Raw genomic sequence first — 26,593 nt, forward strand, 5'->3', positions numbered from 1 at the left:
TGTCCCCTGTCTAATATGGTGTCTGACTTCAGTCACTCACCATCTTTTGTAGCACACAAAATCCACTGCTGTGTTCCACTGGTGCATTTCTCTCTGGAGGACTCTGGAGTTAACCCACCTTCACTATGTTTTTCATGCTGGGAACTGGAAGAGGGTGGGGGTTAGTGCACATTTCCCCCTTCCTTTTTCTGTGTTGTGGTCTGTCTCTTCACTTTTCTCCATGGGCTTCAATTTTCTCTTCAGATTTTTCCTTGGGTCCCAGGGATCCACTATACTCTTTTTCTTCCCTGAATTGTTAGTTTACAGTATCTGTATTCCAAACTTACTGCTCTGCCATCTTCTAGAAGTTCACCTGGTTTCTAGTCTTTGTTTTGTTTTGTTTTGTTTTTGAGACAAGGTCTTGCTATGTAGTGCAGGCTGCCTTGAACTCACAACAATCCTCCTTTGCCAGGCCTCTGGAATACTAGGATTGTAGGTGTGTGCCACAGCTGGCTGTCTGGTTTCTAATCTTTTCTAGCCACCTGTAGTGACTTTTTACATCTCTGTACACTCTGTCTGGACCTCCAGTTCTTTTTCTTAGAATCATGTAGCCACAATTAACCCTTTCTTAGCTATTTTGTAACCTGTATATTATTGTGTAGAATGTTATATGACTTAAGTATAATAGATATTAGTAATTAAGATTGGAATCAAGAGAACCTGTGATCGCCTGGCTTATTGGCTGTGGGTGACCCTTGAGTTATTAACCTGATAAGGCTGACAAGATTGATATAGTTTGTGAATTTGTTATTTAGTAAATTCAGACATTGCAGAAAGACACGTTTATATGTCTAGTCTGTTACTAGCATAGCTTGCTCAAACAAACATTTAAACCTTCTTTAATAGAAGCTAGTTGAAAACGTTAAAGATTTTCTCTCTTTATGTTTTTTAAAAAAGTTGGTTACTAGATGGAGTTCAGAAAGGACATGAACTGGCAATAGCTATTAGATTTAGAAACAAGGAGGGTCTTCATTTGATATTTTAGAGTGGTCTAGGTAGAGAGATTAGAATGGAAATTGGCTGATCATTTGTTCATTTATTCCTTTATTCATTCATGTAATACAAAGTGAATGGATGTGGAGAAATAATTTTTGATAGTTGCTTAGATGTCAGGCAGTGTCTGAGGAATATACAGTGTATTTCCTACCCTTGCAAAGTTCATAGTTTGATAAGTTAGGGAAGAAAATTACTCAAAATGTGTCAAAGGAGAGCAGTATAACATACTGTATGAAAAATGAGAGGAGGTACACATAATTTAGTGCAGGAGTCAGAAGGCACTAAAAGATAAGCTGTGCAACTAATGCTTCAAAGTTTGGTAGCCATTCATTATTTATTCAGTATTCGTTCCTTAAGTACCTATTAAGCAGGTAATAGTGTGGCAGCTATTGTAGGCACTTTGGAGCTAACAGTAAATGTGAAACAGTGACCTTGGCTATTGTGGAGCTTACAGTATTATAGTAGGAAACAGGAAATATGTAGTACACAAAAGATTTATTTCAGATGGAGTAGTCATCTCTAGATTCCTTGGGGTCACTAAGGGCAATGCCAGAGTACTTTGGAAGTACTGACTGATTATGTCAGAGACATTCATAGAATCTGACCAGAGAATTACCTGAAGTGGTCTGGCAATTCCAGAGTAACCCTTGAAGAGCCTAACATCCTTCCTTCCTATCCTGAACTCATTAAAATTCGGATTAAAAAAACCAGACTTTTCTCTGACATTTTCTAAATCTGAACTGCTTAGAAAACATATTAAACATTCAGAAACATAGTAAATGTTCTTACTTTTTTCTTTCTACCTGTAGCACCACCAGAGAGAGATTTTCATCCTGGGGGTGGATACTATGGAAGAGATGTTGTCTACATGGATGCTTTCAATAGCTTTGTGCCGTGTAGGCTTGTTGTGATGTCTTCTATTTCTCCTTTTAAAAACAAAACTCTTGTAATTCCCTTTTTTGATCGTTTGGAGTTTTGAATACAGGTCATGGAATTGTGTGAAAGAGTACAACATCAACCTGGTGATGTGCTGGAGTTGCAGCTGTTGTAGTAACTTGCATTGATGGGAATAATTTTAAATAACTAGGTGTTCAGAGTCAAGGACCCACCTGCCTGCATGATTGAATTAGTCCTAAAAGCAGTCTGGATGCTCTGATCCACAAGGCAGAGTTGGTCACATAGAAAGAGGTCAGATGCTCATAATGCTGAAAAAATTCTCTTTGGACACCTAACTGACTATCTTTTGCTTATCTTGTCTAGGAAATGCACCGGAGGTTTGAGAACGCCCCAGATTCTGCCAAAACAAAGGCTCTGCAAACTGTTATTGAGATGAAAGTAAGTGAGAATCTAATAAAGAACTTTTCACTTCTGAGTTACTTTTCACTTTTAAATCATCATACATTTTCATAAATTAGTTGGTAATAATACTTCACTTATGGGAGACTGAAAGGAAATCCTGACTTAGCAAAAGTGACACCTTAAAGGAATTTCAATTTCCTTTGCTTTCAGTTGTAGATCATGATGCAAATCAGACCAAAAAGAGCTGTTTTGAATATCGTTAGATTAGCTATTCTTAAACTTTCTGATCTCAGGACCCCATAGCTTTATTAAAATGACAGGCTCACTCCCTTCATTTTAAGAAGATACCTGCCAAATAACAGGTCTCAATAACATTTTTCCAGTTGTTCTTTTTAAGTAAAAATTGTGTTCCATGAAGAGTACCAAGTTCTGTTTACAACTAAAGGCAGCATACAAGTGTTATTGCTGGGGACATCCATGGTACCTCAGTGTACAGCAAAAGGGTTTCATATTGCTTCCCATTTTGTCACATAGAATATTAAAAAGATGTGTACTTGAGATGTATTAACAGTAATACTTTTTATTTCGTTATCACGGATATTCTTTACATTTTTTTCCTTGCTGTGAGTCCCTGACACTGAAGAATATCATATCTTTTAGCATGAATTTATGCCATTGTCTTGATTTGTGCTAAGGCATTAATGGTTTTGCTTTTAACACTGTTGCTTTTATAGCTTTAGAGCAGTGTCAACACGGTGGAAAAGTCAAATGATACCACAGTATCACTGTGGAAATAGTTTTGACTCTGCAGACTTTGTCAGTGGATTTAGAGGACCTTCAGGGCTCTAGAGACTGTATTAGGGAAAGCTCAGCTTTAAGTTAGTGAGTAGGTGGAAGTCTTTAAGCTGTATGATATTAAAAGTAAGAACTTGCTCTCAGAGCTAAACTACATGGGTTGAATATCTAGCTACACTTAATCAGTTGTGTGACATGGAACCTGTCACCTAACTCTCTGTTCCTCAGTTTCTTTATTAATAAAGAAATGTTAATAAGAATCCTATCCAGTGAATTGTTTTGAGGTTTAAATTAGTTAAAACCCATAAAACACTTTGAACAGCCTCTCACACCTGGTAAATATTTAATCCATGTTAGCTGCTGCTGCTGTTATTATAGGCCTGCCACTGAGGCCCACCTGCTCAGATCTGTTTGCTTGTCGCTCAGAAACCATAGGAGACATAATGCAAACGTAAAAAGCTAACTCCAGGAGGTGGAGAGACCTTATGTTGCCTGAGATCGCTATTCCACTGTGTTCAGGTGTGCGAGGGCCCTGTATAGAAGGAAGAAAATGGAGAGAGAATACAATGAGACAATAAATAACTCCAAGTTTTAATTTTTATTTTTTTATTCACTTCTGACTCTTTTAGGCTTCTTTTTTCTCTTTGTCTTCTCTAAAAACTGGACTGTGACCTCCTGGGGCAAGTTTCTGCATGTACTGGCTGTTCATCTAAGTTGAGGATAGAATGGGGTAGCGGTTTATATCCTCCGCCTGAAGAAGTTTGGTAGAGCAGCTTGTCTCTAAAAGAAAAAAAAATTACAACTTTTAAAGATTCCTTTTGCCTTCTTGGTACAGATTGCACTGTGGTTTGTATCATGGGCCTTCATTCTATATTTTTTGATACAACAATAGTTACTAATATAGAAATAATTTTATGTAAATAGGTGCGCCTCAAGTGTAATTATGAGAACTGTTTTCTTAAATTGCATAATTTCTTCTTAAAATTTGCTTATGTTATGTATACCTTTTTTCTCAAAGGGGAGATGATTTACCAAGCTCATTCGAAATTATTGAATTCTGTGTTCTTTGTAGTTAGATGATTAAGTGGCCTTGAATACAGTCTTATAAGGACCTTTAAAAATAGTTTAATCTCATGGTTTTATTAACATTCACAACAGGTTTATTTGTGTATGTATTCCTGATCCTTGTTGATACCTAGGAGTGAAACACCTGAATGTATCTACATTCATAGAATTATTTCTCAACTCATCTTTTGACAAAATGGGCAAGTGTAATCTTTAACTGGCAGTGAAACTTTTAAGTTGTGTTAAATTTGCCAAGAAACAAGAGATTCTGGTGGCTGAAAGGAGTCAAGTGAATGTTATACTGAAGTCATAACTAAAATAGCTGAGTTGCTGAGAAAGCAGCATGTAGTGTGGGCAAATCATGAAGATCTAGAGTAGTCTTTGGGGGAATAGGAAGAAAGATGATCAGTAGACAATGAAAGAGCTCAGTAATACTCAAGGTGGTATAATTTTCTTCTCCCTTTTCATGTCTCTTCTCTTTTTTGTCTTATCTCTTCACCTACCATCTTCCATCCTTCCATCTTTTTTTAAATTTTTTTACTTTTGTCTTTTTGAGATAGGGTCTTGCTATGCAGTTCAGGCTGGCCTTGAGCTCACTTTGTAGCCCAGGCTGGTCTCGAACTTGCAACGATCCTCCTGCCTCAGCCTCCCAAGTGCTGGGATTACAGGTGTGTGCCACCACACCCGGCTCTCCTTCAATGTTTTTCTGCCTTTCTGCCTCTTTCTCTTCTCTTTCTCTCTGCCTCCCTCCCTCTTTCTCTCTCTTTCTCTCTCTCTTTCTCTCTCTCTCTCTCTCTCCAGCAGTGAAAGAACAAGGAAAAATTACTGTGTTGCTCTAAGTAGGGTTAGAAGGTTTCTGGGTAGAAATAGAAGAATGATTGGGGAACAGATAAATTGAGGGTGATGATAACTGAGTAATTGGTATGATCAGTCCTGGAATGTATGCAGGATATAGAAGGATGATTCAGACCAACTGACAGGTTCAGAGAAATTGTAAAAATCAGGGAAGGAGAGTTCTCTGTGATGTTGAACAACAGAAATATGTAGAATGAGGGCATGAGTGGCTTGGGAAGAGAGTCCTGGTTGATGAAAGGATCCATAGTACAGTCCTGTAAACTGAATAACTGAAATGGACTGGAAGACGAAGTCACTGGAATTGAGGACCTTAAGGATTCTGACACTGATATCCTATAGTGATGGTCATGGTGCCGCTTGAAGGGAAGATTGCGAAAAAGTGCCAGACTTCATAGGATGGTAGGAGTGTTGAGAAATTCCTAGATGGCAGCGTGAGGAGTGAAAAGAGACCTGAGCTTTACCTGAAGGGCAGCAGCATTGGGGAGCCAAGAGAACGCCAGGCTTATCTCTTGTCCCTTCATGGTGCGAGGGTTACTAGAGAAGGTTTGGAGAAATTATATACCTCAAAATTGCACATTTTCTCATTAATTTTTATAAGATAATATAACAGGAAATATAAAAATTGACAGTTTTATCAGATTTGCTCAGTAATGTTTCTGTGTATGGTGTATGATAAAACATTCAGTGCACAAAGTCGTAGTAGTATCTACTCTCTTTCTGAATTCTTTTTTCATTATTCTCTTTCTTTGAATAACACACTTTACACTGTCATGATGGCCTTTCCTTTTTTTTCGGTGGGTGATATAATTTCAATAAAATGTCTGCCCACTAAACATGATGGTGAAGACCACAGTGATAAACATCCTGGTTGGGGTTTTGCTATTCTGTGTTTGCAATTATTTGGTCTATTAGACCTAATCTAAATTATAAATGACCTTTTGAACCTCTTTGTTTTGAATAAATAACAGATGAATTCCATATTGTTTGTTCCAGAAGGTGCATAAATATTTTATAATAATTTTTTTTTCCTTGCTTTTTGATTACAGGATAACTTGTTAGATGTTGGTCAACTCTGTCAACACCACCCAGGGAATTATTATAATCGTTGACCACTATTGGGGTGTTTTTAGTTTTGTTTCTTCTTTCATTTGTGTCATTTCTGTACTACAAATAGTTGACAAGAAGGAGATTGTTTGTCTTTCCACTTCATAATGCAGACTTTTTCCTCTCTGATATACTACATTTCTCCCTTTTTCAGTGTTTTCTTTTGTAGCTCTTTTAGCACTTACTTCCTATTCAGTGTCAGTGTCCCAAACGTGTCCATTTTGTGTTGTAAAAGAATATCACTGACTTCTGGAGAAGTATAAAAATTATATCTAGTGTACTTATGATAAGAGTTTTTATAGATTATAGTACAAAATTATAGGTTATTTTTTTGCAAATAAACCCAAATTGTAAAAGCAAATAACCAGAACTTACTATTAGATTTCACTAGAAACAAACATCAAAGGTGAATACAACATTCAAAATAAAAAAGTGTGCAAAAAATAGTCAATATAAAGCACATAAACAGACATATTAGTGTATCTTGGACAAACAAGAATTGACTGGTTGACACCTGCCTGAGCAGTGTTTGGGATAGTCAGTATGTAAACAGATGCACTGCCGCTGCACTGCCTGAGTAATGCTTGGGATTAAACTGTTAAGTGGTTAGCAATGAGTGGAGAAATTCAGTAGGCCCAGTGGGATTGGTTATCAGTGATGGAGGGATGGAGGGTGAGGAAGTAGAGAGAAGTAAGACAAAAAAGAACTTGCTTGTGGAATTGAATTTAAATGAGTAAATCAAATCCTGGTTTACATATCTCTGTATTAGCTGAGTATATTTAATTTTGAACAGAGTATAAGTTTAATTTGAATAAATGTGTAAATGATAATTTTTTAAAAATAATGGTACTCTCTGTGTGTGTGTGTGTGTGTGTGTGTGTGTGTGTGTTCCTGTGTTTCTGTGTTCCTTTTTGGATAGGTTCTTGCAATATAGGATCTTGGATAGGTTAGGTAGGGCTTAAATTTGTGGTACTCCTGTCTTAGCCTCCTAAGTGCTGGGATTACAGGTATGTGCTGTCATACCCAACAAAAGGGAACTTCTTTATAATTAATATGCCTTGTAGGAGTGAGAAAACTGGTTGGAACAACCATCATCAAATAAATCTAGTCTTGGTAACAGTTGAATGGGTACTCACCTCAGCAGTTGAAAGTATCGGGCTTGATTTTGCCTTATTTCAGAGCACAGTGTGGTGGATTCTGTTTCTGGGTAGTTAGTGCCTGCCTCAGGGTTTTCAGAGCTACAGTTTTGGGGAAGAGCTTTTAAGGTACATGATTGGTAGTAGTTAAAGTGCTGATTTGATTAAGAGCTGCTTCTTTCTCATTGTTGGGGATGAGGAGAAAATGGATTTTTTTTTTTTTTTTTTTTTTTTGCAAGGGGCCTGGAGATGCTTTAACAGTTGTGATGTGCAGAGCTGTAGTTCTTACTTGGGGGCTGTGTTGTTTTGTGTAGAACCCCAGTTGTGCTGGAAGTATACTTCCCCATTTTAGCTTCTCCCCTTTCATTACTGCTGGCTACTTTTAGTCACATGCATATGCCTAGTACTTTAGGTAGTGGAAAATTATAAAAATTGTTATATGAATATATTTTATATATCTTGATACTTGAATAATTTAGTAATCTTAAAAGTGAATTTCAGATAGTGAAATTGAAGTAGTTTTTTTAAGGGTTGGGGAAAGATATGAGGCTGATTTTAAATGAGTAAATCAAAATCCTGGTTTACATATTTCTATATTAATTCAATACATGTAATTTTGAACAGAGTACAAGTTTAAATATATCTGTAAAAGAATATTTTTGCTGTGTGATTTAAAAAAAAAATGATATTGGGAGTTGAGTCCCGAGCCTTCTTACTGAGCTATACTCCACTCCCTACTTTTAAATTTTGAGATGGGGTCTCAGTCACAAAGTTACCCAGGCAGGACTTGAACTGTCAGTTCTCCTCTCTAAACCTTCCAGGCTCCTAGGATTTACAGGTGTGTGACACCATGCCTTGGTTATTGCTGTGTTATTATTAAAGGTATGATGAGTGAGACAGGAGTACATCCTCCCTTCTCCCCCTCCCAGACTGTAAAATAGCTAGTTAGAGTTCGCTTAAGACAGATACTTAAATAATTTGTGTTCTAGGAATTATGTGAGCAAGTAAAGTCAACCAAGAAATCTTTACGGTAAAGTGGAAATGGAAATCAATCTCAAAATTGCTTCCTACAGGATTTTTTTTTCTCAGACATGCCAAGTAAAAAAAGCTATCCTTAATTTGTGCTCTTTAAAAAAGTCTCTATTGCTTAGATGAATAAGGGTGGAGAATACAGATATAGGTTTTCCTGTAATTGCTAATGTCTGAAGTAATCTAGGGATAAATTAGTGTTACAAACCAAGTCAAAAACTTGAATTCAAGTGGCAGAAGTGCCTGCCTGGCAAGTGCAAGGTCCTGAGTTCGATTCCCAGTACCAAAACAAATCAAAACTAAACAAAGCAAAAGTTGAATTCAGAAGGATGTACTACTAAAAGATATTTGTGGTAATGGTGTTGATTTACAAGAAAAGTGTGTGTACATGTATGTATGTATGCATGTGTGTATGTATGGATTGATTGGCAGAGGTTTTGCTATGTTTGTTTGCCAGGCTGGTCTGAACTCCTGGACTCAGTGATCCTCCTGCCTCAGCTTTTAGACTACTGGGACAGCAGGAATGTGCCACTATGATTTTTTCAAAATTAATGAAATATTTCTAATCAAATATTTCTAATATATGGATGAAATATAGACATTGTTGTTATAGACAATAATAATGAAATATAGACAGTAAGATTTCTAACGTTATAAAAAGTAATTTAATGTAATTACTCATTTTGTTTGCTTTTCTGCAATGGAGTGTTTTTTTATTATATATTTAAAATTATAAACATTATTGTATAAAATTCCTCTTTATGCAAATGCTCTTTTCCCCTCCTTTGAGGTTGAAATAGGTCTTCTAGGGTTCATAAGTAAAATACTAGAACTAAAGAATGCTTACTGTTACTATAACTTTTTTACTAGAAATTTGTTGACCATAAAGTATCGTGAAATTTTAACCATTTTTTCCATTGCTTCTGCTTCTTAAGTTGTTTAATCTAGCTTTAATGGAAGGGGTAGAGAACTGGAGAGACAGGAAAAATTCTATGAGAATTCTCCTTTCCAGGTGGCTATAAAGAATATATTTTAGAAGCAAGGCACCAAGTGCCAGGCAGCAGTTTTATGTATATTTATTTATATTTATTAATTTTAACATTTTAAAAGATCTGGTTATTCAGTTTCTTTGCATTTTTGTGACTACTTTAACGCTTAACTCTTTTATTGTCCTTAGGATTCAAAAATTTCCTCTATGGAGCGTGGGCTTCGAGACCTGGAAGAGGAAATTCAGATGCTGAAATCAAATGGGGCTTTGAGTACGGAAGAACGGGAGGAAGAAATGAAGCAAATGGAGGTGTATCGGAGCCATTCTAAGTTTATGAAAAATAAGGTAATGATGTGTGATATACTTTTGCTTTAAAGAAAAATTTGAAAATTTCAAACTATTTTACCTCATTAGCAATGATAAAGATCTCTTTCACTGTTTTGTCAGACTTCAGGGCTTTTTTTTTTGAAATGAAATTAAAGTCAGAATTAAAGCCAGAGTTATTGACACTGTAGTTATTGCAAGTTTTTATTTGAAAGAAAATTACTTGTTAAATATATGTTATCACACTTTAGCTTTTTGTATCTATTAGTATTTTTGAGGTAATAAAATAGAATATATTCCATTTTAAGGCTTCCAGCTATGTAAGACTCCAGTTTTCTTAACTCTTCTGAAGTATTTTAAAGTTAAAAGTCCAAGAGGCTGAATCCAGCTTTTTTTTTTTCCAAAAATATGTTAAATGAAACGATGTTTCCTCTTTAAATACACTTCCAAAAGAAAAGTTCTCTTTGCTCTGACCCTTGGGAAAGGTCTGTTTGCTATCAGGTTTATTGCTTCCCATGTACACTCAGTCATATGTACAGTAAGGTAGCTATTACTGAGATCTGTTGGTTGTATTTCAAAATCAGTTACAATATTTCTTCCTTTGATCAAAAGTCACTTACTGTGATTGTAAGTGTAAACTGTTTAGGCAAATTGGAGGATTTAGCTTATTATAGTTATCAGTTTATCCATTTAGTAGTGGTTTAATTAAAAATCATAATGGTAACGATAAAAGTTTATACAAAAAATATTTCTTAACCATGTTCTCCAAAAGTATATTCCAACTGCATTCTGTAGTTTCTCAGAACTGAAAACTGAAACATTCCCAGTTGTGTAAAAGAATGACACAGTTGTAGCTCCCTCTCCCATTTCTCACCTTTTGTTTTAGTGTCCATACCTGACATGAATCTGGACTATTCCTCTAGTAGTTTAATAATCTGTTACTGATTTTTGCTAGTATCGAAGTTTAAAGCTTAAAAATTCATATATCCAACTTTCTGTTGGCTTGGATTCTTTATGCAAATTTGTGAACAAAATACATAGTCATATAATTTCTGCTTGTACTTCATATTTTATTAGCACATTCTAGTCCATTAAAAAGGCCTATGGAAATAGAAAAACCATATGCATATGTCCCTTTGGAGAGAGAATTAGGGCCCAGCGTGTAGTAGATAAGAAGGAAGGATTGCTGCAAGTTCAGGGCCAGCCTGGGCCCTGTGAACATAGTGAGTTCGAGATCAGCCTGAATTACAAAGGGAGACCTTGTCTTAAAGGAAAAAAAAGGAAACTAGGGGAACAGATTTGATTGTGTTATATAAGTTAATTGTTATTTGCAGTGGCCTCTTGGGGTCAAAAACAGATAAGAAGAACTAAGTTGACACGAGTGAAAAAAGAATAACAATGTCGTGACAGGTAGAGCAACTGAAGGAGGAACTAAATTCGAAAGAGGCTCAAGGGGAGGAGCTGAAAAAGAGAGCAGCTGGTCTTCAGGCTGAGGTCTTTGCCGTAAGATTTACCTCTGTGTGTGCTGTGGTCCCATGGTGGGACCTGCTAGCTCTGGCTTCTGGGTGGCTTATACTTTTCTATGGTTGGCAGCTTTGCCCATCACTAGCACTAACCAGCCTGTTCTGCTCTTTAACCAATTCCTCCTCTTCACTAGTTTGTCCCACATGTCAGCTTTGTGTGCACCGAGCCCTCATGTGTTCTGGAAGCGCTATACTTGGCTCTTTATTGTTGCTTGTGCCACTCTATGGATGCTATTTCAAAGCTTGTTTTTTTGGAACCCATTATTAATTGAAATAGATACTTGTGGATTTATAGAAATGTTGGTTGTGTTTTCTTCTTAGATACAGAACTATGCGGATGTGTAAGGCCCATCACCCAGAGTTTATTTGAATTTGAAATTCTTAAGTGCTTTGTCTTCTTACATAGATGTTACCTTTTAAGTTCTAATGGGTGATTTTGTAACATAAATGTTATTTTCTTTAGGGCAGATATATGGAAAATGACAAGCTTATTTAGAGTTATGTAGTAAATTAGAATTAGTGTGAGACTTATTTGTCTAAATCTAGTTTAACCTGTGTAATTAATTAAAAATTTCAAAACAATAAATAATAATAAGATAACTAACTCATACACTTACGAGGTGTGGTCAAAAATACAGTGAATATTTAAATTCTAAAAATTTATTTTAGTAAAGGACACATCACCAAAATACTCCCTCATTTCAAACATACCCTATCATTCTTGACAATTTGTCATTAGTGTAATAAGTTTTTAAAGTTTAAACATACCCAAAGTTTTTGATCTTTATGTCATAAACATTCTTTAACCTGCTGAGATTTTTAATCCCAGTTTTACAGAGGAAATCAAGGTAACGGAATGGTGCCTAGGAAAACACAGCTAGTAAGAGGCAGGGTTTGATTTTACACAAGCAGAAAGTGTGATTCCAGAAAGGGTGCCAATAAGCTGTTTCCTTATATTTGCGTATGTATACACTTGCTAAAGTGTCAGGAAAAAATGGCTGCTAGAAACAATTTCTGGTTAAAACGTGAATGTAAAGTTAAAAAATAAACACTTGTGCTAATTTGGTGTGTTTTGGGGCCATTTTATAGGAGAGATAAAAAAACTGAAATATTTTGTTGAGAGAGTCTAATTTGGCTTCTGGTGCTAGTGTCTAGAAATGTTGATCTATAACTTCTTTTTTTCATAGCTACTATTATTCATTTCTTTGTTGTGTCAAACCACAGGGTAAAGTCATTTCATACATTACTTTATTGAATCCCTAAACAACACAGTGGCATTGATATAATTTCTCCATATTAGCAGCTGGGGACAAAAATTTAAGAGCGGTAAGGTAATTGCTGAGGCACACATAGCTAGCTCAGCCTAACGTGGCTGACTGCAAAGCCTTGTCCTCCTGACCTATATATTATATTTGCTTCCCATTTATAATGTTTCTTTCCTCCTTAGTCTTTTAGGAAAAGTTGTGCTTTTAAATTCTGCTCTTAAAATATTTTCTTCCTTTTCTCAGTCTTTAAAGTTGGTATGGCTATATGTGGAACTTAAATAATAATGCAAATATTAAGGAAATTCAGATTTTATATTTATTTTTGATTCTGTAATTGTTAGTAGATGGAAATTTTAATGATCTTTAAGCCTTAGTTCTTTACTAAAGAAGTTGTAACGCTTTGAATATTTCTCCTGAATATTTATTCATATAGCAAATGCATTTTTAGTGCAGTCTCTGTGTTAGGGATTAATACTAGTGTGTAATACTTATTGGTCAGAGAATATCATAAATACCCTCAAGTACTTTGCATACAGTAAATATTCAGAAATCTTACAGAATGAATAACTATGTAAACAGGAATTTTATGTGTATAAGTAAATGCTCATCTTTTTGTTAAAACAGAAGATTGAGTTGGAAGTTTATTTTTATTTGATCTTCTTAAAAGTCTTAATTTTAAAGTAAAATTTATTTTCCCATGAGAAATACTGTAGATATATTAAAATTTTTAAAAATAAAGGGCTGTTTCATAGGTGATACTAAAATTACTCAACTTATTGTCAGATTTATACCTTGAATTGTTTTTTTAGTGCCTTGCTGGATGGAACACGTAATTTTTTTTTTAATTTTTATTTTTTTGAAACAGGGTCTCGCTATGTAGTTCAGGCTGGCCTTGAGCTCACTTTGTAGCCCAGGCTGGTCTCGAACTCACAGTGATCCTCCAGCCTCAGCCTCCCGAGTGCTGGGATTACAGGCATGCGCCACCACAACCGGCTGGAACGCGTAATTTAAAAGCAGATCTCAGCTGGGTGTGGTGGCACATGCCTCTAATCCCATCACTCAGGAGGCTGAAGCAGGAGGATTGCCACAAGTTTGAGGCCAGCCTGAATTGCATAGTGAGACCCTGTCTCAAAAAAAAGCAGATCTGATGTCTATTATTTTGGCTTAAATTAGGATAAAAGACTATTTAAAAAATTTTTAGAAATAATAGGAATGTAAATATGTTTGAGGAAAATACTTTTTATGTTGAGAGATATTTATGGAAGGATGAATGGTATCTATTGATTGATTTATGGATTATCCTTTTAGGATACTGAAGGTTCTTACAGGATGCGCTTTTACGCGTGCTCTTTTATTTACGTCACATACTTTTATCCATTTAGTTGATAGAAAATTACAGATTGAATTTTTTAAAAGTTCTAGACACATAGCTTATGAAAATTATAGGATTTTTAGAAGGTCACAAGACTGGCAATGCCTTATAGCACTGAAAGTAACTTTTAAAAATGAGAATGTTATGAAACTTTTGTTTGAGAAGGAAAGTAAAACTTAATGTAAAAAAGCACCGCGCTAACCTTTTTTTTTTTTTTTGAGATAGGGTCTCACTCTATAATTCAGGATGGTCTTACTCACTATGTAGCCCAGGCTAGTCTTGAACTTACAGTGATCCTCCTGCCTCAGCCTCCCAAGTGCTAGGATTATAGGCATGTGCCACCATGCCTGGTACAGCACTAGCTTTAGAAAATTCCTTCTTGCCTTCCTGCCTCTGTTTCTCTCTTTCTTTCTTTCTTCCTCTCTTTCTTTCTTCCTTTCTTGTTTTATATCTATACTATTCTTTCATTTGATATATCATGTTCTGGAGATGTCTGACTTAGGAAAATGGAAAATATTTTAACAGTTCAGTGATATTTAGGTGTGAACTGCTACCTACTAGTAACCTAAGTGAATTGGAATATCTTTTCTTTCCATTTCTTTTTTAAGTAGTTTCAGAGACTATTTAAAGACAATAAATGGAAACCAGAAACGTCCTTGTTTGTTGAATAAACTTGGCTTAGTTTTTTTGGGGGGACAGGGGTGGATCCAGGCTTAGGTGATACCAAAAGAGAAATATATCTTATTATAATTATTTGGTTATTTGCTGTGGTGGGGAACAAACCCAAAGCCTTGCACATGCTAGGCGGGTACTCTACCACTGAAGTGTACTTCTAGCCCCTGAGTATTTCTGTCATACAATTATTGTTGCATTAAGTTTCATATCTTGTGACTTAGATCTGTCATGAGTCCAGATTAGAGGTGGTTGCTTCTTTTTATCCTTACAGTGTTTTCTTTTCCAGATTGGCCAAGTGAAACAGGAGCTTTCCAGAAAGGACACAGAGCTACTGGCCTTGCAGACAAAGTTGGAAACGCTCACAAATCAGTTCTCAGACAGTAAGCAACATATTGAAGTACTGAAAGAGTCCTTGACTGCTAAGGAACAGAGGGCTGCCATCCTACAGACTGAGGTAAAAGAATCCTGGGATTTTTCTGGAGTGTTTCCGTGGTACCTTTTCGTAAACCTCTACTCATTGTTTTTGTTATGTTTGGAAAATAAGGATAATGTAAGGATTTTTTAGAAATGTGATCAGTTATTGTAGTAAAATAGAACAATCTTGTTTCATTTTTTAGATTAATAAAACTGGTTTGTGCTTCAAAGTATATTCTTCATTACCTATTCAAGGGAAATAATAATTGTAAAAAAGCAGCCATTAATTTAGAAGCTGTTTTTAATTGTTATGCCTAACAATGAACTTGGTTACCCTGTGTTTGGATTGCACATAGTTTCCTTTAATTTTTGATGGCTGTGAATAACTTCATGAAGAGAAACTGTGGAAGTATAGAATTTATAAATGTTCTAAATCTAGTTTAGAGCCATGGATCAATAGACAAATAATATTTGAACATAAGGTTAATGTTTTTAGGAATCCTAGAAAATTATCTAGGCTCTTGGCCCTGATTTCAGGTAGAAATGTACAATCTCAGACAGATTTTCTTTCTTCTTTTTTTTTTTTTTCGATTGAGAATGATTTATTAAGGTCCAACTAGTAAGCTTTTAATTTCCAGTAGTACGTATTTCCTCTATAAAAATAGGCACATCAGTAAAAGTCCACCATCTTTCCTTTAGCATCCAGTATAAAATGTTCTGTGTTTGGCGTAAAGGGTGTGCAAACAGTTTTCTACTAACTAGTTCCCTACATTCTTTGCATCATGGGCCTCTTAGAAGTCTACCCTCGCTGTTCAAAGCCTAATCACATACTGACCTTCTCCTCCTTAGACAGCCATCCTTCCTTGAGATTTCTTTCTCTTAGACATTCTACCAATGTGCCCAAACCTGCTTCAAGACTCTGTTACTTCCTCACTGCATGTTGCAAGACACTGGCTCAATCACTATGTCCCTGGACAACATATTGAACATGTGTCACCTAATATGGCATCAGTTCATCAGGGGTAATTCCTAAAGAACACTCTTGAACCAGTCATGTCCTGACACATTCAATCCCTTTGCTACAGAAGCCATTTAATACATTGATCCTTTAGTCACTTGGCATGTTTGATTTCTTTGCATTTCCCTCAAGAATTTCTTCTACATTATAGCTGTGGCTATCAAGAGCTGGATAACCTAAAAAAAAAAAAATTCAACTTACTAGTTTTATTAGGGTGTTTTAGTTATTATGACAATTAACTGTTTCTCATTCATTTTATTATATTAAAAAGTTACTCTCAACTAGAGTAAACACTGAATTTCTTCTGTACAAGGGTAATTTAATTGGCTTTCCTTACAAGTGCCACCTATCCAGTGCAGTAGCAGTGTTTTTGCAATAGCTATAGCTTTTTTTTTTTTATAGTTTTTATCTTCTTATTAAAGGTAAAAGGTGAAGAAGACATTGTAAAACTTTAGTAAAAATACAATATTGTGAGTACAGCATTGTTTCTTTCAGAGCCTAAACAGATACTGGTTTTTAAAACTAGGTTCTTCTATTTCCTAGAAGATTTAAAATTAGTATCTTCTTATCTTCATACGTAAAGCATACTGTTTACATATATTACATGCATGCTTTCTAAAAAATAATTCTAATTTACAGTTTTCATAAAAAGGAAAAAAATTAAAATCATGGTAGTTTAAGTCTATTGCCTTACCTATCACAAGCATACTGGTAGGCATAAACATGTTTACTAAATGAAATATATCCTTAAAAAATAAAAAAGGGAACCCTGTATGTAAATGAAGTTGTGGATTGAATTAGAATTTATTCTTTTTTTTGGTACCGGTAATTGAACTCAGGACCTTACACTTGTCTACCACTGAGCTATATATCCCTGGCCCCAGTCAGAATTTATTTTGACTTGCGCTAAATCACACAAAATCTTTTAAAGTCTAATTAATGTAGTTTAAATAGACACTCCTGAGTCTATTTCTGAATTCTACCATAAGAACTCTACTTTTTATATTCAAAAGGAATGGGGATCAGGATGAGGGTTATCACATAAGCTAATTTTCCATGTGTTTCAAGTCTTATATGGTCTAGGAATAAATACATTGGTTAGTGTTAAACACTAACTAACTAACTAACACTAACTAAGTGTTAAAGTACACAAGTGTCTTTCTCTTCTCTCTTGCTCTCTACCTTGGCCTAGAAACTGGGTGGGGAAAGGCTGTTCATCCTTCTATAGAAGACAGCTGATTTCCCATCTTAGTTTACTTTCTAAACCACAAAGTGTTCATTGCTGTGAACTCTGGCGAAGATGGTGTGGTGGGGGAGGAAGCCGAGCAGCTGGAGTCTTTGGTGGGGCCATTGGTGTTCTGCTGATCTGCCAGCAGAGGATTTGTTTGAAGATGGCACTCATCTCCTTGTCTTGGTAGGAGTAGATGGGATTCATGGCAGAGTTAAACTCAGCAAGGAGAAAAAATTTCTCATAATCCAGAATATTGCACCATGGGAAACACACATCCAAGAGTAGCAAGACCAATCCTGGAGTCCAGCAGATAATAAAGGCACCAAGCACGATGACTGTAGTCTTCGGAAGACTCACCATGGTATCCCAGTTCTGTTAGGGTCTAGAACTGTGCCAAGACATTCTCATAGTCCTCTGGTGAACATACCCAAAAGGTCACCAACTTGAAAATGGCCCAAAAGACTAAGTAACATAGAACTGTAGAGGGTTCTATGTTCTAAAATTCTCAATATCACAGATACAATTCTAGCCTACTGGGCATAGCACCCATGACAATAACCATCATCCAGATGACCACAACGACCACCACCACCCGACTATTGCTCATGTAGGTGTGGATCTGCATGCAGGAGGCTGTAATATCCCTTTCAACTGCAACAGCCAGTAAGTTGGCCACAGAAGCTGTCAGGCTGGTGTCAGTCAGGCCCTGACGAAGGAGCCATGTGCTAACAGTCAGTCTCCAAGTATTGGGTCCTATGTTGAACATTATGTGGAAGTAAGCTAATGCAGCAAAAACGTCTGCAGCAGCCAGGTTAGCCATTAAGTAATAAATGGGAAGGATGGTTGACATAGATAGCCCCCATGACCAAAAGCTTGGCCAAAATGATGAAGATACAGACACTGATTCTGATTCCTATCACCAGCTTGCTGACTGTGTTCCATTTTGTAGCAAGATACGTTCCACTCCAGTTATAAAGGAAGGTGATGGACTCATTGTAGAAGCATTGTGGTTCATTTATGGCTATGAAATGACAAGGGCTATAGTAGATGCAGTAGCCATGTTGGCTCTATAGTTGTGGGCAGTGGTCCGGCTCTAGCACTACAGTGCCAGACACAGGAACCAATTCTTGTGGCTGCTGATCGTATCACAGTCATGCTAGAAGAAGCTGTGTATCTGTGTGGTGCCCTCAGCGCCCTGGCCTTCTGTGCTGCCCTCTCCCGTTTATTTCCAGACAAATTTTTACCTGTGATAAGGACAAGGAATTGATGATGGTATTTGGGTTTACTGTCTTAATATAAAGAACTTTAAAAAATTTCAGTGAAATATGTAATTTAAATCAGAATAGGTAAATAGTTCTGGTTTATAGAAGGAAGATAAGGCATGTGATGAAGATTAGGTTTATTTTCCCTTTTAGAAAACCAGACAATAGATAAATAAGGACATAATCTGGAAAAAGAGGCATAGGGAGAAAAAGAATAACATAGTTCTGTACTACCAAAATCTTCAGGTGTAGAGCGGAATGGGTAACAGCATAGGGAAAAGCCCAAAACTATTTCCTGTCATGTTCTTTTGTCTGTCCATTTCAGATTTGCTGTAAACAAGAAATTTGGGTGATGTAATGGTTATTTTAAACTTTTTACAATCATATTTTGTCATGGTGTCAGGTCAGTTGTATCTCACAGAGATGTTTTGCTTATAAAATTAAAAGATGCAGTAGTGGTTTAAGGCTCTGGCTCTGTAGTCATATTTACTGAGTTTGGACTTCAATTCTACATTTATAACATGAAGAGAATAGATAGTAGCACTTAACTTGCAAGTTAGCTTTTAAATCAAACTGGTTATGCATGTATAGTGGCTGGTACATAGCATGGGCTTCGTATATTTGTCATTGTCATCATCATTATAATTATAATAAAATTAGTTTGTATATATATAGATATTTTTAAAAGAATGTAGTTTTTTTCATTGACATACTTTTTTGAGAATAGCTTCTCTTTTATATTTTATTGGACTATTTTATTCAATAATTACAAATATAAAACTGTAAAATACTACCTGCAAAAGTAACTTGTGCATGCAGAGCTACAAAAGGGTCAGTAGAGGGCGCCAGTGTCTTAGAGGTGGGCCTTGCTTCTCAGTTTGCTCGGGCGATAGCTTTGGACAGAGGTGGCAGGTGTGCGAACTGGAAAACCAAACAGTTGGTAAATGATAATGCAAACATTTAAAAGCTTGTCACAGTCTAATAAATGCCATTTCCCCCTTGGCAATCCATCCTCGTCTTTTACCCAACTCAATGTTCTTATTAGGTAGGTCTCACATAGATGGGCTCTGATTGGTTTCTTCTACCATAGAGAATAAAGACTCAATTTGTCATCATTCTTGGATGGTTTTTATATTTGTTTTTAGCCATTGTGGGAGTAGCTGAGTCTCAGTGATGACTCTAGTAAGTTGGTAAGACAGCTGCTTAAATACAACCATCTCATCCTAAATAATGAATATGAAAGCTAACTGCTATCTGAATTTGGGTTGATTTTAAGAATGTACAATGCTTATTTATTAGCATTTACTGTACAACAGTTTCTCTGGTGACATTCGACAAGTCACCTTTTCCAAAGTGTCTTTTACACACTACAGTTCAATGGAAGACAGTCTGAAGGAGTTCATTGAATGTTCTCTTATATTTCTGTATTGTGCTTGTAATTGATTTTGTGCTCTTCTCTGTTGCTATCCTAGACTTTGATCTAACATTAAAATTGCTAAATTAAGTTTATATGATAAAGAATGTGTATCTTGGAGCTTTTTTAAATTTTAAAAATCTTTAAGGCAAAAAGTGATATGAGAAAAGACGTGTTTGAGGTACGTAAAACAAGGCCCTCTGTTGTTATACATTGTACAATATATATGGAAATGGTCCTACTTTATAAACATCTCTTTTAATCTGTTGACCTTCTCAGAGGTGGACTGGATTTAGCAACATAATGGTTAAAAGTAGAGGCTTTGGCATCAGACCTGGACTTCTAAAGCCCAAGCCTGTATGTTCATCATTGTGTGACCATAGATGAGTTACTTTATCTCTTTAAGCTTTTATTTCCTTTACTATAAAGTGAAGATAATGACAGTACCAATTTCCTAAGAGTATTATGGATAAAATGGAATTAGGTATTTCTCTTCTGAATATGCAAGGAGACTTAAAATTCAGTGGGTTAAAAATATTCCCATACAACTTGCAGTTATAGCACATTTGTTTTATTTGATCTTTTGTCTTATTTATTCCTCATAGAAATGGCATAGGTTAGGTAGAAAAGTATTGTTTTGCTTTAATAACTGAGGATTAGAAGTGCTTATTAGCACATTATGCTTGATAGGCGCTTTGCTCTCACTAGTACTCCTGAGACTTTTGATGCTGGTTATAGTATTTTCAGTGATTTTCTATTTATGCTTGCTTTCTTATTCCTAAACCATCGTGCCATACCATGATATCTCATTGAGTTTTTTAAGATGGTTTCTCAGTGTGCAGAGCTGACCTAATTTTACTTATAAACTAAAATAATGTCTACCTTAGTGCTTCAAAGTAGTATGTGCTTTTCCTTCTCCAGAAAATTGTGTTATGGGATTCTGTTTATTATAGATAAGCATTATCATCCACATCATAGTAACAGGATCTTTTTTTCTTAGGTGGTCACAGGACCAGCACCGAGCACAAAGTAATGAACTGCCCTAGCTTTAGGTTGTCCAGGCAGTAGGGCTGAAATGTTAGGATACTTTGCTTTGACATATACCTGCTTGTAGTCCTAACCTAGTACTCCAGGGTGCTGCTTCTGCAGTCTAGCCTTCTCCTTTCCTCAGCATATTTAGAGTTAGTAATACATTCTTAGATCTAGAAGGTAAGGGCCGGGGATATAGCTCAGCAGCATAAGTGCCTCCCTGGCAAGCGCAAGGTCCTGAGTTCAATTCCTGGTGCAAAAAAAAAAAAAAAAAAAAAAAAAAAGAAAAGATCTAGAAGGTAATTTTAGACATTGTTTATTCTTCCCATAATTTAAAAAATATACGTGATAACATCTAATATTAAGTTCTTTCTGTATGTGCCTAATTTTGTTTCCTTAGTTTTTTCCTGCCCCCATGGAATTATTTTTTAATATGTAAAAGCAACCCCCCGATGGCTACCCCCAAACGAACAGAAGACCAAATTAAATAAAATTTACAGTGACATACCCAGCAAACAGCTGTATGTGCAGTTAAATACTGTGTCTCCACCACTGTGTTTTACTGTGGTACAAAGCTCACGGAAACAATATGCAGTTGTTCTGGGGAGGAGGGAAGTCCCTAATTTTAACTCCGTGGGGTTTGAGGAGACAAGACAAGAGAGTGACAGAATGTAGAACCCAGTTTTATTTTTCTTAATTTTGTCCATGTAAATACATTCATAAAGACTTAAAAAAAAAAAAAAAAGGAAAAGGAGCTTAGGGTGATGAGGAAATAGGAAACAAAGGGAGTGTGGGACCCTCCCAATTCTATCGGACCAAAAATTATGAAAAGTAAATTATGAAAAAAATTAATTTTATGGGAGAATAAAAGGTAAAAAGCATGAGAAGAGGATGAGCAACAAGGGGAAGCAGAAGGAGCCCACCCGGGCAGGAAGCGGGGACCTGTGACGAGAGCGAGGAGGGGTCCAGTACCAGTGAGAGTTTGTCTCTGTTCCTGCATCCTTAATGTCTTAGGCTTTAGTTTGGTGTCCATATTCTTATTTCCCACCTCTCACTTCCGTCGCCTGCACCCTGCTCCCCTCCCCCTGCTGTGTCAGTCTCTTCCTCTTTTCTGTTTATTGGGAGCTGGCTGGCTCCAGGAACCTCAGGTCGTAGCTGTTTCGTACTTGAAGTTTGAAACAACTCACGGATTTTTTGAGGTTAAGGGAGGTATTTTGGGCAGCCAAGGGGCTGGGGAACTTAGCTACAGTGGTGTAGAAGGCAGTGAGGTCACAGTGGTACCCCTTCTTGGCAGTTCTGTTGTTGTGGTGGTTGTGTGGCGTGTTCTCCCCATCTACCCCTTAGTGTCTTCGAGCTGCTGAATCTTTGCTCCGGACAAGGTGAGCTCAGTAGAGTTTGACTGTCTCAGTATGGTGATGCCTTTAGGGAGTTCTGTCATCTCCAGCACCAGCTGCAGGACAGCATCTCCTGTCTCCCAGGAAGTAGATTTGAGTGCTTATCTCTTGCCAGTGTTTACATGCTTCAGTCCACTCTGTCCCTCGTGTACTGTATATGTTGATTGGCCATAGAACAAGGGAGGGCAGATGGACATACTGTACTATAATGGCTAGCCCAAGAGGGAGTAGCACCCATCAGCCTGTGCTGGACCTTCAGGCAGGGAGAACTGTGTGAGGACAGGGAGGGGCCTGAATTCTGTGCAGGCATTGTTGAGGCTGGAGACTGAGCAGGAGATGTGACAGGGCTGCTGCTAATTTGTGTATTGGCCTGGGAGTTACTGTCGGAGCTGTATAGGTTTCCAGGCTTCTGATCCTGCCACTCTATGGTATAATACTTACAGTGATGCTATTGGACCATGGATAGGTTCTGGGGAGGCTGGGGGCCATTAGGGACATCCAGCTGCATGACTACCACACCTGGCCCAGAAGGTGATACTCCTGAGAATTGCTGTGGCATCTGGTAGACTTCAGGGAAAGGGAGACTGAGGCATCTGATACTGCTCACAACCAAGCTGCAGAAACCCCATAGTGGGGTTCATACCATTCTTCTGAGTGGGTGGGATCGTGCTGCTCTACATGGGTACATCTGCCACTGGGAGACTTGTTTGCACAAATTGACTTACATGGATTGCTGGAAAGGTGACTGGACCCCACTTGCAAGTCACTGCTCACTGGGACTTGGTAGGAATGCAGTAGAGTGTCCCAAGCTACCAGGTCTTATGTGTGGTGCCCTGTGCTGTTCACCGGTTGTTGGGCTGGACCCTGTTCATGGCGTTGGTAAGCTGCCTGCTGCTGGGTAAACTTGAGGGGCCCTAAACCAGGCAGCTAGGCGGTTGAGGCAGCTGCTGGCCATGTTGAGGGCTATAGGCCACGAGGTAAGAGAGGTTATTACTGGTTGGAGTAAGGATATTGTTCAGTAGGGTAGTAAGAAACCTGGATGTGTTGATGGGGTGGGGCTACATGTAGCCCTGCGGTGGCAGGACTTGCTGAGTAGGTGGTACATGGCCAGAGGTATAATGTTTGAAAATGGAGGGGGCTTTCATGTGGAAGCTATGGTGAAGTTAGTTTGTTGAGGGTGTTTGGAGATAAGTTGGGTCTGGAACAGAGCTTAAGACAGGTCAGCTGCTTCATTAGAACCTTGGCAGCTAAGACTCATTTATCCAGATAGGTTGCTGAGGTCATCTGCCTGTGATACAGGGTAGCTGTTGCTAGAAGTTGCTGCTGCTTTTGCTGCTAGGCAGGATAAGGGAGAAAACCTTGGACAGACTGGGCTGAGGTGACCAGGTTGCATACCTTTGAGGCATGTATTGCCAAGCCTAGCGTGGAGTTTCTTTCTGCACTTCCACTTTTATTGTTGCTGATGCTGTCACCTGAGGTGAGGATGGAGATTTCACTGAAGCTGCTGGCTTTGGTGACAGGAGTCTCATACTCTGGGTAGAGCCATTTGAGTCTGGAGTATGCAACTACTCTAAGGCCAGGACTCCAGGCATTTGAGTTCACTGCCTGCTTCTTGGGCAGTTGCTTGAGGTACAGCTCAGCCTTTCTTGCTTCTACCTGATATCATTTAGATATCTCTTTTGGCCAGTCTCCTGGGCAAATACTATCTCTTGGACCCTTTGACATTCCGCCCTTCTCTCTTCTATTGCCTTGTTTCCCTTTCCATCTTGCAATGTAACTCTGATCAGGTTATCATCTTGGTCCATACTGGCATCATTTCTCCTAAGAATGAATCTCTGTTAAAATTCTGTATTCTTCCCATCCTTTATATGTTCTGAGAGTTTGTTTAAGGATTCTTGTGTTGCTGTTTTTATTGATGATGATCGCTTTTCCAGTTTGATGAATATTGTGGTCCATCCCAAAATAGTTACCTAGTGTAGTACCATCTAGTGATATGAAGTCATCTGAGGAAACTTCTTGAATTGTTTATTCCTGTTCTAATTTTAGCAGCATCATTCTGTCCCTTTGGTTCTTTTTCAGTGTATTTACAAGAAATTCATTTAGATCTATTCTAGTGGAGTCCATATATTCTTGGTTAGACTCTCCTGACAGCATCTGCCTTGGACCTTGTCTTGCTTTTGTCCTAGGCTTCTTTTTTTGAAGACATCTTTTTTGGGGACTTTTCTTCCTTTTTGTCAAACGGGTGGACAGCTGATGTGCAGTTGAATTATATCCTTGGCTTCTAGTGGTCCGTCAGCAAATGGAGTAGAGGACCGCTTGCATACTGCCAAACTGTGTACCAACTTTAGTTTGGAATTAAACTTGGCTCTTTTTCTGGTATCACTATGGTTGGCTGCCTGCCTCTGTGTCTCTTGACACACACTGGTACTTTTATCTGCTTTCTCAGTTTCTTCTTTGAAGTTTTAACATATAAACTTGTTTTTGTTTACAGAGTCTTTCACCATTTTTTTTCCCCTGATCATTCATTGAACAGTCTCTTGAGCAGGGTTACTGTTAGACATTTTCTGCAGTAGAATAGAATAGCCTCTGTGGACTCCTGATCTCTGGCTGAGTTATATTGCCTCATCCATACAGGTGAAGTCTTAACTGTATTTATGAAGTGTAATTTGGAGAGATACTTCAGAAAGGATAGTGGGTAGTCTGTGGCAGTTCACCTCATGCAGACTGCAGTGGGGAAGTGTCTCTGCAGTGCTGCCTGTCACCCTGACAGTTAGCTTCTGGAAGCAAGCTCTCTTTGGCAGTGGTTCCTGGAGTAGGGGTAGGGAGAGGGAGAGAGGCTTTGGAAGGAGGAGAGAGGGGAAGGGCAGGGGGGAGCCCAACCTGGAAAGGGAGAGAAGGGGAAAGGTGAAAATCAGAAGGGAAAGTCTTACAATAACCTTCTAATAGGAATTATACCATTGAATAGGAAGTATTTTATAGATGGGCATGCTGAAGCATACAGAGATTGAGTTTACAATGACTTACTGTTACTACCTGGGATTCAAATACTGACCATTTAAACTTCCAAAACATAGTCCTGATAATAATGCTGCAGTTCCTTTCTATGAGGAATCTGAGTTACAGAGAGAGTAATTGACATGCTGAAGTTTCCTGCAACTAGTTGGCATTAGTTTGGGGACTAGAACCCTTTTTTCTGATTGGCTAATTATGGTATATTATTACAGACTGTGACTTGTTTGATTGGGAGATTCAAGATCTGCCAAAACAGAACATGAAGGAGTAAAGGAAACAATTCATATTGGTTTAGATGAGGAAAGGATGTAGTCTCAAATTTAGGATGCTACACTTATGTAGCTTCAGAGGAGATAGGCATCTTTCATGACAAGAGATTATGAAAGAAGAGAAAGATTTACTAGTTGATCCTTTCATTAGTTATTTGTGGATACTTGGTAAGGAGTATAGTAGTGAACAAAACAGGCTATAACAGCAGCTTGGAATAAAAATAAACTGAACACTGTGAACAGAATAGGGTTTGGAATTTTGTCAGGTGTTTGTGTTTTTGTTTTAGATGTTCTAGATCCTTGCCCTGTGAGGACACTGAACTATATAATTAAAAATGATTAAGATGGTCCTCTTGGTGGTGCATGCCTGTAATTCCAGCAGTCAGGAAGCTGAGGCAGGAGACTAGTAGCTGCAAGTTCGAGGCCAGCCTCGGCTACATAGTGAATTCAAGATCAGCATGAACTACATAACAAGACCATGTTTCAAAAAAAAAAGATGGCCAATTTTATATTACATGTATTTTACCACAGTTAAAAAGCTTATATGGATGAAAAGCTACTCTAACATTAAAGTGAATAAAAAGAGATGAGAGAATCTTCCTGTTAGATACAAATACAGGCTAGAAGGCTATCAACCAAACCAAATAAAGCAAGTGATCTCAGAGCAACATGGTATTGGCACAGGACAAGACAGTTGGACCAATATAAAGAACAGAGAATGTGAAACCAGAGACATTTATAGGGATGGGGTACCATTACTTAGTATGAACTATTAGAAAGCTGCTATGCTATATTGAAAATAAAGTTAGCTACCCATCTCATGCCAGATAAAATAATGAACTCTAAAATTCATTAAAGGCCTCAGTGTAAAAAAAAGAGAAACTACATAGTTAAAAATGAAATTTAAGGGGCTGGGGATTTAGCTCAGCGGCAAAAGCGCCTGCCTGGCAAGCGCAAGGTCATGAGTTCGGTTCCCGGTACCGGAGAAAAACCAAAAAAACAAAACAACAACAACAAAAAAAAAGTTCAATACCATTTAAATAGATATTAATGTGGAAAACCATTGCAAGAGTAAAAAGAGAAGG

At 37.5% G+C, this 26,593-nt stretch overlaps 1 protein-coding gene and 2 pseudogenes across 13 annotated transcripts in view; 1 reads left to right on the forward strand and 2 right to left on the reverse strand.

The window, feature by feature from the left end:
- Positions 1-26,593, forward strand: part of Erc1 (ELKS/RAB6-interacting/CAST family member 1) — a 451,367-nt gene that overhangs the window by 115,632 nt on the left and 309,142 nt on the right. For 5 of the 13 annotated variants that reach the window (XM_013520186.1, XM_013520187.1, XM_013520190.1 and 2 more), the window contains exons 4-7: positions 2,296-2,370; positions 9,496-9,651; positions 11,041-11,133; positions 14,752-14,919. In XM_013520186.1, coding sequence (XP_013375640.1) covers positions 2,296-2,370; positions 9,496-9,651; positions 11,041-11,133; positions 14,752-14,919 — 492 coding nt within the window. The remainder of the gene's footprint in view (positions 1-2,295; positions 2,371-9,495; positions 9,652-11,040; positions 11,134-14,751; positions 14,920-26,593) is intronic. The other 8 variants (XM_013520192.1, XM_013520191.1, XM_013520189.1 and 5 more) reach the window with 2 other exon arrangements.
- LOC102022668 lies at positions 3,726-23,800 on the reverse strand (annotated as a pseudogene).
- Positions 17,158-18,283, reverse strand: LOC102018364 (annotated as a pseudogene).

The sequence above is a fragment of the Chinchilla lanigera genome, unplaced genomic scaffold (genome assembly GCF_000276665.1).
Source record: "Chinchilla lanigera isolate Chin_1 unplaced genomic scaffold, ChiLan1.0 scaffold00053, whole genome shotgun sequence".
In the NCBI taxonomy this organism is placed as follows: domain Eukaryota; kingdom Metazoa; phylum Chordata; class Mammalia; order Rodentia; family Chinchillidae; genus Chinchilla; species Chinchilla lanigera.